Consider the following 14204-nt stretch of genomic DNA (forward strand, 5'->3'; position numbering starts at 1 on the left):
CTGAACTGTGAGTCTCAGCCTCTGTCGGTCGTCAAGGCGTCCGTACTAGACCGCACCTCGAGACTATGTGGTTGAAAACGGTTAGATAGAGACAGCATAGGGAGTCGGTCCTGGCCACTTCTGAAGATCCGAACTTGTCGTCTCTTGCTTTGATTTAAATTTCACAATGTCCTGGTACCGCTCTCGGGAGGGACAAATCGCTGATTACACACACTGCTCTCATTCACTGTTGGCACATTCGCCACCCGACCTGTGCACACAATGGCCCATCCGAACTACGATCAGGCTCCAGTCTTTATCAACCGTCCTCTACCTCCGCCAGTCCACCTTTCTGTTGCCTGACAAGTTGTCTACTTCGGATATTCCTCCGCCACAAGCCCATCGTATCATTTTCTCCTATTGTAGCTGATCGACAGCTTTGTCTAAGTTAAGCACCATCAACGTCGTCGTCATGAAGTGGGATAGAGCGGAGGAGCAAATGGTACGTTATCAACCCTGCCAAGGACAGCAAATGATGTCCTCGTTCTCCGAAATGGAACTCAACACTGACCTTCATCTCACAGCTTCTTGTCTTGGCTTTTGAGCAAGTCCGTCGCTTCCAGCTTGATCCTGACGCCATCGTCCAAGCCTGGCGTAAGTAGTCTCTGCTCTAGCTCCAACAGTTGTTAACTCCCAGCTTAGCTTCCAACCCTGCCGCCCACGGTCTTTCCGGCACTCCCACCACTCGAGCTGTCCGCGATCGGTTCAAGGCACTCCGCAAGCGTGCTCGTGGTAATCAGGGCTCAACAGCTACTGCCACAGCTCCAACCCTTCCAGGAGCAGCTCCGGGACATCACGCCCACGGTAGCAGCACCAACAATGGTCCAGCTGCCTCGAATGTTGTTGGCGCTAATGGAAACACTGGTACCAACAACGAAGCCCCATCTGCTCCAGCTTACGCTGAACGCGATCCTGCCGTCATCGTGTGTACCAAAAAGCCAAAGAAGACTAAGGCCGACACTGCTACGGCGGAGGTGACTATCAAAGTTGAGCCTGGCACCGAGCCCACCATGTCTACTCCCGCCACCTCCGAGCCCTCGTCCAATAACACTAGCTCTTCCTTCACCAGCACGGTTGAGAAACCCACTCCCACTACCAGCCCCGGTGTAGTCTCCAGCAACCCCAACAAGCGCAAACGCCAGTCATCTGCTTCCAAGCCAACCAAGTCCAAGCCCGCTCAAGCTGATGCATCATTCACCGACCTATCCTCTGAGCCTGAAGCTACATTCACTTCCTCTGATGCTGAACAAACCTCCGACGACGCCCAACTCTCCGACGCCAGCGGCCCGTTCAAGAAGACCCGACTTAGCATCTCCCGCGCCGCCAAAACTGGTGCTGGTGGCAAGTATGCTCAGATGGACGGAGCAGAGCGCAGTGAGGACGAACACGAAGGTATGGCCGATGTTGGTGCAGCGAGTGCATGGGCTGGCGCGGTGAGCAAGCGACATGCGAGGCCGTGTATGGATGTTGGTGATGACAGCGACGAGGACTGGGCGATGGGCGATGGCGATGAGCCGGCGAAGAAAGGACGGGGTAGACGTCTGGTCTATGGCCATCGCACGAGCATGGCGAAGCTGAAAGTTGTCCGTGCTGAGCGGTTTGGTTGAGCAAAGTGGTGGCGAACGCTCGGCACAATGTCTTTCAGTGTTGGTCCTGCGATGGCATAACTTGTAGCCGCAGCTGTATTCTCAGCTGTCGCTCCACTTTGTCACTGTCACACGCTGTCTCTCCGAATTTGAAGGATGATGGTGTTTTGGGACTGCGGCTTAAAAAGTACGCAAAAGAACAGTGAAATGTCCACACCACCACTGGCAACCGAGGCGGTTAGGCGGAAGACGCAGTCCAAACATGGATTGATTAGGGATGATGAGCTCAAGATATACTAATGAAAAACGATGTTAAGCATGTTGTACCCCTGTCCGCGGCTTTCAGCGTGGCGAAGCCGCCACAAATGGGCGTCTAGAGTAGACTCTGCGCAGAGTTCTGGCTATATGGTCAATAAGTCCGGTGCTGTTAAGGCTGCTACTAAGGACACTGGCGACGCCTAGGAAGACTTCGTCTAGCGAACACCTCAGGACTAGCAGAGTTAAGGTGGCAGATGCTCAGTCTATACGAAGCTGATACGACGACTACTGCAGCTTCTGGGGTAGACTCAATGTTTCCATCCGGTGTCTACCATGGAGCAGCGGAGGATGTATAGCCTTTTGTAGGACTTGACCAAACAACTGACACTTTTTGCGGCCATCACGACGCACACACGGAAAGCAGTCCCGAGATAAACAGGTAGTCCCATTAGAATAGACGGGAATCTCTCATTTGTATTGTCAGTCCCGACTACCAAGTAACCAGGCGCCAGGACTTTGTTTCCCTTTTTGTCTCCTTCATGCAAGAGTTATTCTTTGGATAGCTCTTGACTGGTTGTGTCCAATAGTCTGTGGATGGATGGCATAGAAACCATGGTGTGATTCTGATTCTGATCAAGAGATCAAGTCGTCGAGGAATGGAGCGCAATGCATAGCCGTTATGATATCGAGATCTGCTAGCGTCGCTTAGAGCTTAGTCTATCGAGTTGTGTCTGTGGGAGCGGACTGTAAACGACTTACGGTCACAAGGGGCTCAGATGCCATTCTTGTTAGCGACCTTGTTGGCCTCGACTTCATCTCCTTCAGCAGCGCCGTTGGCAGTACCCTCAACCCCGTTGCCATTGGTAGCATCAGTAGCCTCAGTCTTGACCTCATCATCCTTCTTGTTCTCCTTCTTGATCTTGGCGGCGGTGGTCTTCTTGGTCTTCTTGGATGGGGTAGCGGTGGCGGCGTTGTCATCATCAGCCTCTGGATCCGCAGACGCACGGCCCTTGCGCTTGCCGATGCTGGACTTCGGAGTCTTGTCGGTGGCCTTGGTGCCAGAGGCAGGAGTGGCAGGAGGGGCGGGGGCAGCGGCAGCGCCGTCACCAGACAGCAGCTTCTCCGACTCTCTCTTCAACTTGTAGAACTTCTGCCTGTGATGTGCTGTTAGCTTTGATACCATGAAGTAATGTGGTCAGCTGCAACAAAGCAGTGGCATGAGGATCGTACGAGACAGCAGAAGCAGTTAGGCCGTCGCCGATAACACCAGCAATCTGAGCCCAGTGCTCAGAAGACGGCTTAGTATCAACAGTTGAGATGACAGTCATGAGTAGAAGACGCTCCTGCGCCGCATCCCAGGTCTTGGGCATAGTGATGAGAGCCTCGATAGAGGATGGCTTGATGACAGGGGGGGGATGAAGAGATCGAAGTATGAGGATTTGGTCGAATGTTGGTGTGGTGTATGTACGGAGGTCGGGGTCGACAAAGAAAAATGGAATCGGTGCAGCCAGCTGGCAAAGGCAGAGCAGAAAAATCAGGCAGACAGCATAAGTGGGAGCCGGCACAAACGCACCTTACACCAGCCTCTGTAAACCCCTCGCCAAGCTGAGAGGCTACAGTGGTGAAGTTGGCTTTGCCTTCATTCTTGATGACCGCAAAAAGCATGGCGATTTCGGCATTGCGCGCCTCATCCCAGGCATTGCTCGGCATCTTGAAGGTGAGCAAGGAAAGAGTGGTATGGTTGGGATGAACGGTGTCGTAGTAGTGACGATAGGAAGTCGTGCGGAAACAGAATTGACAGACTAAGCATAATATTGGGGAGGGAAAGGTGGTGGGGACTTCGATGGTCTTTTCACTCGCAGGTCACGTTACCAGCCACAGTGTGCTTCGATTGCAGAGGTTCGCCAGTCAATCTAGGCCGGGCCCATGTTCTGACAAACGGAGAGTGATGCGGTTTGGATTTCGGAGCAATGCTGTAGGCGCGGCGGTGCACTCGCATGATCGTATCCTTCAAGACCTCTCCCATCCGCTCGCCCACAAGAGCGTAGTGAGCGTAGGTTTGTTTAGCATTTGGGTCGAGCTGGAAGTACTGCAGCAAGCAAGCGTCATGATCTGCGTCCTAGGATTTTGAGGAGGGCATGATGACTTGGGGTAGATATGCTCGATCGTGTGAGAGAGATTGAGGATGCGCACGGGTGGTAGAGATCGGGTCGAGTCATCCGTTGTGAAATGGCGGAACAGTAAAGGGAACATAACAAAACTGGAAATGGCCAATGATTCGAAGCCACAAAAACGTACCTACAAGCTGCGAGTGTACTTAGCCAGCGCTCATGTTGCACAGGATACAGTACTCACCATTCCAGCTCATGTCGACGCCCATCTCACCAAGCTTAGCAGACATACAATATTGCTCCTCGCGTGTGAGAGAATCTTGCACCAGAACGAGAGCTGCTAGAAGCTCCTTGCAGATCGTTAGCTTGACTTGCTTCTGAGAGATGGTATGTCATCCCTACTTGTCCTTGTCGGTAATGTTCAGCTCAGGCATTGTAGTAGTTAAGGCGGAGCAAGGAGTAGTGGTCAAGTTGGCGAAGGAAGCCCACTGTGTTGGTAAGTAGCGTATCTAGTTGAGAGAGCGTTCAGTCCAAATTATCAAGAAGTTGCCAATCGTAGCTGAGAATGTACCAGCTGCTAGCAGAGGTCAAAAGTCGGAAGGAGGTGCGACTTCTGCCAAGAGCAATGGCAAGGCTGGTGCTGCAAGGCAAAAAAAAAAAAGGCGACGTGGGATTCAGCGCGCCTTCCAACTGTTTCCGTCCTCACTTCCGTCACTGTATCCTGCTACCCTGTGTTGAAGGTCGCAACCGGCCAGCGTGGCCAAGGATGCCGCTCCCAACGGGGCCAGCCCCCAGAAACTTCTGGTCAGAGGCTCACAACGAGGCCATGCTGCTCGAGGTCGCCCTCGCAATGATGCCTCCATCAGAGGTCTCTAAGCTCGATCTCATCAAAGCAGCCGACGTTGTGGGAGAAGGCAGGCTCTCAGTATCCTCCTGCAGGCAAGTCGGGCTCCAGGAATGATACGAATTGTGAAGACTGACTTCCATAGATCTAAGTTGACTCTCCTCCGCGCACGGGGCACTCAGCGTCTGCAAGATTATGAGTCCAGGCAGCGAGTTGGTGGTGATAGTGATCTGGTAGACGGCGGCGACGAACGCCCAAGACAGGTCCAGGTCCGTGAAGATCCAGTTCACGACGACCGGTCCGCGGAGCGCAGCACTCCTCGGCAAAAGCAGAAAATCGACACTCCACATAGACTCCCAAAGTCCAGTCCGAAATCCAAGAAGCGCAAGCGACACACTCCGTATCAAGAAGTATCTGCTGAAGAACCCGTTGGTGAAATTATGGTCCCCCCAGGTAGCCATCGCCGCAAGAAAAGGCTGGGAAGGGCCAGCCAGCGCTCGGCGAGCGCCACAAGATTTTCAGAAGACGATGAAGCTGATGGTGATCAAGCATCAGAGGTCGGAATGCCGGTCGACGTAAAGAGTGAGCCGCGTACTGTTCATCGCAGACCCAAGCTGCCGGGAAGCGGGCGGACCGCCGACACCGCCATTGACCTTGATGAAATCGAATTCGAGCAGATAGCCCCGGAGTCGTCGTCACGTCAGAACTCCGTTCCCGATCACGGGAGAGACAGCAGATCTGAGATATCTCTCCCTGTCAAAAACACAACAGCAGACCGGTCCTCACAATCGACGACGCAACCAACCCAGCAGGGCGGAAGCAGGAAGGAAAAGAAGGGCAAAAAAAACAGGAACAAGAGATCAACTCGCGAACAGTCCCAGGACCTGTCGACTCAGCGAAAAACTACTGTCACCAACCTCAAGCCATCGGGCAGAATCCATGCGCGAAAACTGTTTACAAAAACGCGATCGTGGCAAGACTCAGTTGTACGAGAGTTCAGTGTTCCTCGTTCAGAGCAGGACAGGAGCTTCCGGCAGCGTCCAGGCAGAGACCATGGATAAATCAGGCAGAGCGTTGACACCGCAGGCAGCGATATTGATGGTGTCAAGCATTGCGCGGCCCCGGAATCAGGCGAATCCTGAATTGTGAAAGAATGAATATCGAAAGGACTATTGAGAACAGTTTTTGGGATGCAGAGCGATGTGTGCGAGTAGCTACAGGTCATAGCAAAAGGTGAAGAAGACAAGGATGTTGAGCACCATCTTCCAGAAGGCTGTCATAGCAACGAGCAGTGAGGCCGGCGGGGAAAGTGGTTGCCGGCAAGAACCACCGTACAAATTTGCGACGGGGCCAGAGACCGGGCTGCGCCCCGCCAACTCATCCCACGAGCCGCCTCTCTTGTTGTCCTTTGATCTCATAGTGACAATATTGCAGCATCTTCCCTGGAATTCTTGCTGCCTGACTAGAGTCTGACTGAACTGTGCGTCTTCAACTCAATTCAACATCCACTGCAACGTATGCTATAACACTGCCTCCGCCTCGTCCGCACAGACACCCCCACTCCTCTTCTACCTCGACGCTGGACCTCGACTGCTCGACGACCGGTCTAACACTTTGTTTAGCCTTTTCATTGATCGCGAAATCTTTCCACCTATCTATCGAACATGGTGAGTTGCTCCTTCGCATGCAGGCTGTGCTCAGTGCTAATCTAAAACTAGCCTGTCTCCGGGTGAGCCCAACCGCCATTCTCAACGGCTTTCGAGCCGCCGCTAACTCTCTATACAGGCTCTCAGTCAACCCTGACTGCGTCTCTGCGTTCAACGACCTCAAGCTCAAGGCCGGCCGTGGCGGTCCTAAGTACATAATCTACAAGATTTCTGACGACCAGAAAGAGATCGTTGTCGACGAGATTGGCTCCGAGACCGACTACGATACCTTCCGTGAGAAGTTGATCAGCAAGAAAGAGAGCTCTGGCAAGGATCGTCCATCATATGCCATCTACGATGTCGAATTCGAGCTTGAGGGCGGCGAAGGCAAGAGGTGAGCACGCCTGGGGTTGGTCTGAAGAGCGTCGCTGATAAAGTACAGATCCAAGATTGCCTTCATTACCTATATCAACCAGGATGCCACCGGTGTAAAGGTACGGACTCCGCTCACAATAACGTATATAATCGCTTACCTGGATCTAGTCCCGCATGGTGTACGCCAGCTCCCGTGAAACCCTCAAGAACGCCCTCAACGGTATCGCCATGAACTGGCAGGCCAATGACCCGGGTGAGCTCGAATGGGCTGACCTCCTCAAGGAGGCCAGCAAGGGCAAAGGCACTGTTTGAGCGCAATCTTCTCATCGATGATACAATGTTGCATGGCTACGAAGCAGTTCAGGCTGCGTGACGAAGACTGAGCGTAACGATGGAGATTCGGAGGCGGCAAGCGTCGCGCTCAAGTTTGAGATCCGAGCATGCTGTTGCAGCTGCGAGATAGGCTTCGAAATTCAGGAGCGATGATAGACACGAACCACGAGATTGAGTATGCCATTTCAGACTTTTGCGGAGAGTCGCGAGTGTGATTTCAGCGGTATCCGTTCCTTCTTCATTACATCCATCCACTCTACTATTATAATGATTCACTATTGTCGTTTGTCTTAGCAAGTGCATTTGAGGCACATGGTTCAGTGAGTTCAACTGCAGGTGGTGTGATGATCAGCATTTTGAAGCCCAGCTGCAAGGATTGCGCCAAGACTTTGTCTGGGCGGGCTAGTGAGCTCTGCGTTTCTTCCTGCAACTCTCAACCTTGACACCACCCTTTGTGATACGCTAGCCGCGCCCAACTTCGTCCAACACATCAAAACCTTGGGCGTGAAGCTTCAGGCTTGAGCATTAAGCCCAGCGCCGCTCCGTTCCATGCTCTAGCTCCCCGGTCGACTCGTCGCCATGTATCTCCGCTCCCTACCCCGTGCTGCGAAAGCCGCGACCGCCGGCAGCTCGAAGCAGCTATCTACATCGATCAGAAGCTTTCAGACTTCGACTGCTCGTCTTGCACCCTCTTTCTCCGCCATTCAACATGCACCTATGACCAGCCAATCTCAATCTCGGGGCGCTCACGCCATCTCGAACCCTACTTTGGCCGGCATCGAGAAGAGATGGGAAGGCATGCCCCCCCAAGAGCAGGCTGAGCTGTGGATGCAGTTGAGAGATAGAATGAAGGTTGACTGGAATGAGATGACTCTGCAAGAGAAGAAAGCTGGTATGTGCTCACCACATCTACGTCATGACAATGCGATAGTCGCAGCGTTTATGCCCAGTCTGCCTCGAGTGTGCCTCAAAGAGCACGGGTTGCCCGCGTAGAAGATCCAACACTGACTTGAATAGCTTGGTGGATCGCTTTCGGGCCTCATGGTCCACGTGCAGAGGCGCCCCCGGGCGAGTGGTCAAAGGTTTTCCTCTACGCTATGATCGGTGTCGCCATCTCTGGCGGTCTGTTTTTTAGCATTCATGCCTTCGCCCGACCTCCCCCAAGATCAATGACCAAGGAATGGCAAGAAGCTACCAACGAGTATCTCAGGGTATGTCACACCACATGCCACGCTCGGGCTAGAGCTAACCATGTCAGGCCGAGAAATCCAACCCCATCTACGGTATCAGCAGCGACTCATACAAGGGCAAGGGTCATGTTCAGAGTCCTCCTGCAAAGTCGCGGGGAATCAGCTTGGAGCCCGAAGAGTAAATGTATCTTAGGAGGATGTGAATTGCTTGGGTTTATATCCACTGCCCTGCACTGTACTGTTGCAATTATCCCAGCAAATGGCAGATCTTCTTTGTGTAAATACAGTCGCTGCTGCAGGAGCTCACCAAATAAAGACTCGCTGTCCCTTGACAGTGAGCTGAAACCTGCCTGTGTCTGTGTATTGGAGTTTGTCGTTCCTATCTATTCCGAAATTCTCAGCCTTGAGAGAAGCACCGCTCAGCCTCATTGAATCACGTGATTTCGCTTGCCAAGGCCGGGATTGAGAGCTCTTCATCCTTTCTGAGCTTCACTGACCCTGAGCACATCCTCCAGCACACCCTTCCTCTCTCCACTCAGCACCCTCAAATTATCCGCAAAGATGCTCAAGAGGTCTGTCGCCCCTCCATCAACGTCCTCATATACGTTGAGATCAAACAGGAGCTTGTACTGACTGTTCACAGCGGCATCGCCCGTGCCTTGGGCAAGTCTGCTCGCCCTACCTTTGCCCGATCCACCATCACCCCTCTGCGACAAAAGGCTGCTCCAGCTTTTGCACAGCCCTTTGCGCGGAGATGGGCCTCGACAGACAAAGCTCAGGATGGCAAGATCCATCAGGTCATTGGTGCTGTCGTTGACGGTATGAAAATCTTCTCCTCACGTCGCTTTGAAGCTCCGGAATAGCTTTTGAGAGCTTGAGGCTACCCCAAAATACCCACACCAGATGCTGACAGTTGGACCACAGTCAAGTTCGATGGCGAAACCCTCCCTCCCATTCTCAACGGTCTCGAGACCGACAACCAGGGCAACCGCTTGGTCTTGGAAGTCGCGGTACGCTGCAACACCATAACGACATCATCAAAAGAGCTCGGCTGACAGGCGCATAGCAACATCTGGGTGAGAACGTCGTGAGATGTATTGCCATGGACGGTAAGGATTGCGTCAACACTCCAGCGCAGCTTTTCTGATGTACTCGGCAGGTACCGAAGGTCTCGTCCGAGGCCACAAGGTCGTTGACACTGGCTCTCCCATTCTTATTCCCGTCGGCCCCGGCACTCTCGGTCGTATCATGAACGTCACTGGTGACCCCATCGACGAGAGAGGTCCCATCAAGGCCACCAAGCGAGCTCCCATCCACGCTCCTGCTCCGGAGTTCGTTGACCAGGCCACCACTGCCGAAGTCCTGATTACTGGTATCAAGGTCGTCGATCTTCTGGCTCCTTATGCCCGTGGTGGTAAGATTGGTCTGTTCGGTGGTGCTGGTGTCGGCAAGACTGTGTTCATCCAGGAGCTCATTGTACGTTTCGTATCTCCGCGTGCTGGACCTGGCTAACGTTTATAGAACAACATCGCTAAGGCCCACGGTGGTTACTCAGTCTTCACTGGTGTTGGTGAGCGTACCCGTGAGGGTAACGATCTGTACCACGAAATGCAGGAGACCTCTGTCATCCAGCTCGATGGCGAGTCCAAGGTCGCCCTTGTGTTCGGTCAGATGAACGAGCCCCCTGGGGCCCGTGCTCGTGTCGCTCTGACTGGGTAAGTCCTTTTTGAAGCTTTTTGTTTTTGTCCTCGCGATTGGTGTCGAGCAAAAGTGACGGGCGCCTCCTCGGGCTCACAGCGGGCCCACAACTACGAAGCCTTCGCTGCGATTTCGTTCAACCCGCCCCTTGTTCTTGTCGACCTATTGTGCAAGCAATTATGCCTTCCCAAATCAGGGTCGACAAACTACGGGTCAGCAAAATCGAGGGGTGGGCTCCACGAAATCACAGTAAAGGCTTTGTGATTGTGGGCAGCTGCGAGTCCGAGGGGGCGCCCGTCACTTTTCTCGACCCATTGCGTAGGCAGTCGTGCCTTCCCAACCTATGGATCGACAAACCATGGGTCAACAGACCATGGGTCGGCAAAATTGACGGGCGGGCTCCACGAACTCCTAACATGTCACGCACGCAGAGCTGGGCTGTGTGTTCGAGGAGGCCTCCCGTCAATTTTGCCGACCCCTGGTGGAGGCAGGCGCACCTTCCCTCAGAGCGGTCGACCTACAATTCTCCTCAGCAGCAACATCTTACAAGACTCATATACTAATCATCTTTTATTCATTCAGTTTGACTGTGGCCGAGTACTTCAGAGACGAAGAAGGTCAAGATGGTAAGTTTGCTGCTGCTACTCTCGTCGTCCGTCCTCATGGCTGACTTTCCGCAGTGTTGCTCTTCATTGACAACATTTTCCGCTTCACTCAGGCCGGTTCTGAAGTGTCTGCCCTGCTTGGTCGTATTCCCTCAGCTGTCGGTTACCAACCCACCTTGGCCGTCGACATGGGTCTCATGCAGGAACGTATTACCACCACCCAGAAGGGCTCCATCACCTCAGTCCAGGCCGTCTACGTGCCTGCTGACGATTTGACTGATCCCGCGCCTGCCACCACTTTCGCCCATCTAGACGCCACCACTGTGTTGTCTCGTGGTATCTCTGAGTTGGGTATCTACCCCGCTGTCGACCCTCTCGATTCCAAGTCTCGTATGTTGGATCCCCGTGTCGTTGGTCAGGATCACTACGATACCGCCTCCCGTGTCCAGCAGATGCTCCAGGAGTACAAGTCGCTGCAGGATATCATCGCCATTCTCGGTATGGACGAACTGTCTGAAGCCGACAAGCTTACTGTCGAGCGTGCCCGCAAGCTGCAGCGTTTCTTGTCCCAGCCTTTCACCGTCGCTCAAGTTTTCACCGGTATCGAGGGCAAGCTTGTCGACCTCAAGGACACCATCAGTTCGTTCAAGAAGATCATCAGCGGTGAGGGTGATGACCTTCCCGAAGGTGCCTTCTACATGGTCGGCGACTTCGAATCTGCCCGTGCCAAGGGTGAGAAGATTCTTGCCGAGTTGGAGGGCTCTTCATAGACGGTGAATTAGAGAGGTGGTGCAACAGACAAGAACTCAAAAGCTCTTTTCCTATGTTGCGAACTCAAAGCACGGGCGGTTCAGACGGCAACAGATCAATGTGAGGGTCAATTGTACAGAAGCTCACTCTCCACTTGATCCTGGTCTCAGAACGGAATGCTTTTTGTGTACTGTTAGTGCGATCGATGGTAGAGGATCGTCTCTGCATGGTCAAGTTTAATGGAGACCTCTTCTGCCTGTTTCTGCTACCTACGTTCTCCGTATCTCGCTACGTCTTGTAATTCTGCAGGCCCGACTGCTGTGCGATGATCTCGAGGCCTACGTGGGTTGGGCTGCGCGTGGTGGATGTTCGCCTTGGCTTTCAGCCAAATATAATCGCAGGTCTTGGCCTTGTCACCACCCTACTACATCGCCAGGTTCCAGGATTCTAGCACAATCAGCACGATCTGCGCCGCCTCATCTTACATGTCTACTGGCCTAGTAATGACGTCTGGAGAGGCCTTCCAACGTCAAAGCCGACTAAACTCCCAGTCTCCGGTTTAGGATCGTAGAATGGGCTCAGGAGGGCGCCCGCCTACTTTATGAACGGCCTCAGTATAGGCGAAGGCTGCATATGGTGCTAAAACCCCTGACGGGCCTAGTCCTGCGGGTATGAGGATCTTTAAAGACACTTGAAGCGGTCTTCACGAGTCTCTTTGACGCTTGCACGAAGATGATCACCGATTTATGTGTCCAACATCTGCTGCTCTGGCCCTGAGAGACGCCATCCTGGGGGCCGCCTTATCCTCTACAGGGACTCGTGTCGAGCTGAGCTGCAGCCTTTTCTACTACAGCGGCCTCTTCGCAAGAGCAACGCTCTTGATTGAATTCCGGTCAAGGCTCTGGCCGAACCGCCGAGGGTCGACACAATTGACGGGAAGGCTCCAGGAACTCACAGCAGACTACCACCCAAAAGCCCGTGATGCGGGTCCGAGGAGGGCGCCAGTCAATTTCATCAACTACCAAAAGTGATCTGCTGTATATGTCCGGGAGGCCCGCTGGTGAATCTTGTCGAGCCTTTATTGTGAGCTTCTAGCCAACCCAGGTGCCTTCCCATCAATTTTGTCGACCCCTGGTGAACCTGCCTCGCGTGGCCCCTCCAAGGATCTCAAGTACCGCGATGCTGCTGCTGCTGCTTTTTCTTCTCGGCTTTGACTCGACACCAGCGACTCCTCAAAGCTCGAAGCTACTGACGACGACGACGACGACGCCTCTAGCGAACCCTCTAATATCGAGCTACCCGCTGTCAAATCAACGACGAGACGGCGAGATGGCCAAAGACGCCGATTCTGTCACCAGGAGTCATAGCCAAGACGAGGGCCGCCACGACCAACAGAGCATGTTGTAGCGCTTGTCTCTCAAACGTCAGCCAACGGAGGCGGAGCTCAGGAGGACTACGTGGGGGTGGAGGAGAGGTTGTGGAGAAGGCCGTTGCCGCGCCAGTGAAGTCGATCGCCCGTCGTCGTCGTCGTCGGAGGAGGATTTCAGTCGAGAGAACAATTACCTCTCCCTCTCCTCCTCCGGCATACATAAACACACAGCTTCTACCTATTATCCTTGTCGGTACCTAATGTCCACGACCCTCTCTACTGCTCTTCCGCCGGCCTTCATCCCAACACCGCAAACGCGAAAGTCAGATGTAGTCACAGCCATGGAACCAGCTAGCTTTGACTGCTGCTGCTCCTCCTCCTCCTCATCCATCTTGATAGACTCCTATTCAGTGCTGGGAGCAGGTTTCAACATTAGGGTTCGCTATGATGGCGGCACTTGATAGTCTCTATCCACTACTTCACCGTCTCCTCCTTCTTCCTCCTTCACAGACTTCTGCTCGGTGGTAAAAGCAGGGTTCGACATCAGAGCTTGCCAGCTATGTAATGATCCTTGGTAGCATCTCTCTGCTGTGCCGCAGCCTGCATCCCCGTCGGACGCAGCTTCACCCACCATGTCCTCTTATTCCTGGGGGTTTTGGCACCTTCTTGAAATCGCTCAGCAGGTGTGTGTGCGGTTTCACGAGGCGCTTGCTAAAAGTTAAGACAGCCAGTCGTTCGAATATGGCGAAATCTTGGCAACAATTTTGGAGTCGGGGAGAGTAAAATAGTAAAAAGAAGCCCGGGAGCGTGAGGTTCGACTTCTCCCTAACGGACCAGGAGATGTCACCTCTCGGAGGCATTCAGAACATGAAGATCAGGTCAAGCCATCCATCATTACACCTCTTCCAGCTATCTGGATCCTCTGTACGATTGAATATGGTACACAAAGCTCTCGCACTCCTCGACCACCGTTCCCCATCCGCTGATACCACAGCTACATCCCCAACTCAGCACATGCCCAGCCAATCTATCTTCTAGCCAACGCCCTTCCCCTCCGCCATGCTTTTGGATATGATCAAAGACAAGCACAAACACAATGTCGAAGTTGAATGGATGAGTGGAGATGATGTACATATAACACAACGCTGGGCTGAAGTAGTCGAAGATGCTGGGTATCGTAGAGGGCGACTGGGTCGTAGGATGAGGTTGGGAAACTGGAAGTCGAAAGGTCGAACGCGGGTATCGGGTCTGGTGCTGGGAGACCGAGCGATGCCGCTTCAACGCTTTAAGCAGTCTGTTAGGAAAGCTTTACATCATTCCTCCCATTCCTAAAAAGATGTCAGCGAGCAACAGAGCACAGGATCAGAACGTTGACGAACCGCCCATACCACCTGAGATCG

General features: G+C 53.4%; 3 protein-coding genes across 3 annotated transcripts; 2 read left to right on the forward strand and 1 right to left on the reverse strand.

Annotated features, from left to right (window-relative positions):
* Window positions 1–2655: 2655 nt before the first annotated feature.
* Window positions 2656–3593, reverse strand: HMPREF1541_10997 (uncharacterized protein; the record flags this gene model as incomplete). Its single annotated transcript, XM_008715666.1, has 3 exons — window positions 2656–3037; window positions 3114–3394; window positions 3462–3593. 3 exons carry the CDS (start codon window positions 3591–3593, stop codon window positions 2656–2658), a joined length of 795 nt encoding a protein of 264 aa, XP_008713888.1.
* A 2929-nt stretch (window positions 3594–6522) lies between these two features.
* HMPREF1541_10998 (uncharacterized protein) lies at window positions 6523–7171 on the forward strand (the record flags this gene model as incomplete). Its single annotated transcript, XM_008715667.1, has 3 exons — window positions 6523–6878; window positions 6927–6978; window positions 7028–7171. 3 exons carry the CDS (start codon window positions 6523–6525, stop codon window positions 7169–7171), a joined length of 552 nt encoding a protein of 183 aa, XP_008713889.1.
* Window positions 7172–7771: 600 nt separating this feature from the next.
* Window positions 7772–11455, forward strand: HMPREF1541_10999 (ATP synthase subunit beta, mitochondrial; the record flags this gene model as incomplete). Its single annotated transcript, XM_008715668.1, has 10 exons — window positions 7772–8084; window positions 8210–8403; window positions 8451–8560; window positions 9026–9201; window positions 9307–9392; window positions 9449–9491; window positions 9542–9858; window positions 9904–10097; window positions 10663–10706; window positions 10761–11455. The coding sequence occupies 10 exons, from the start codon at window positions 7772–7774 to the stop codon at window positions 11453–11455; spliced, it is 2172 nt and encodes a 723-aa protein (XP_008713890.1).
* Between the last annotated feature and the right edge of the window lie 2749 nt (window positions 11456–14204).

Source organism: Cyphellophora europaea (assembly GCF_000365145.1).
Source record: "Cyphellophora europaea CBS 101466 unplaced genomic scaffold supercont1.16, whole genome shotgun sequence".
Taxonomy (NCBI): domain Eukaryota; kingdom Fungi; phylum Ascomycota; class Eurotiomycetes; order Chaetothyriales; family Cyphellophoraceae; genus Cyphellophora; species Cyphellophora europaea.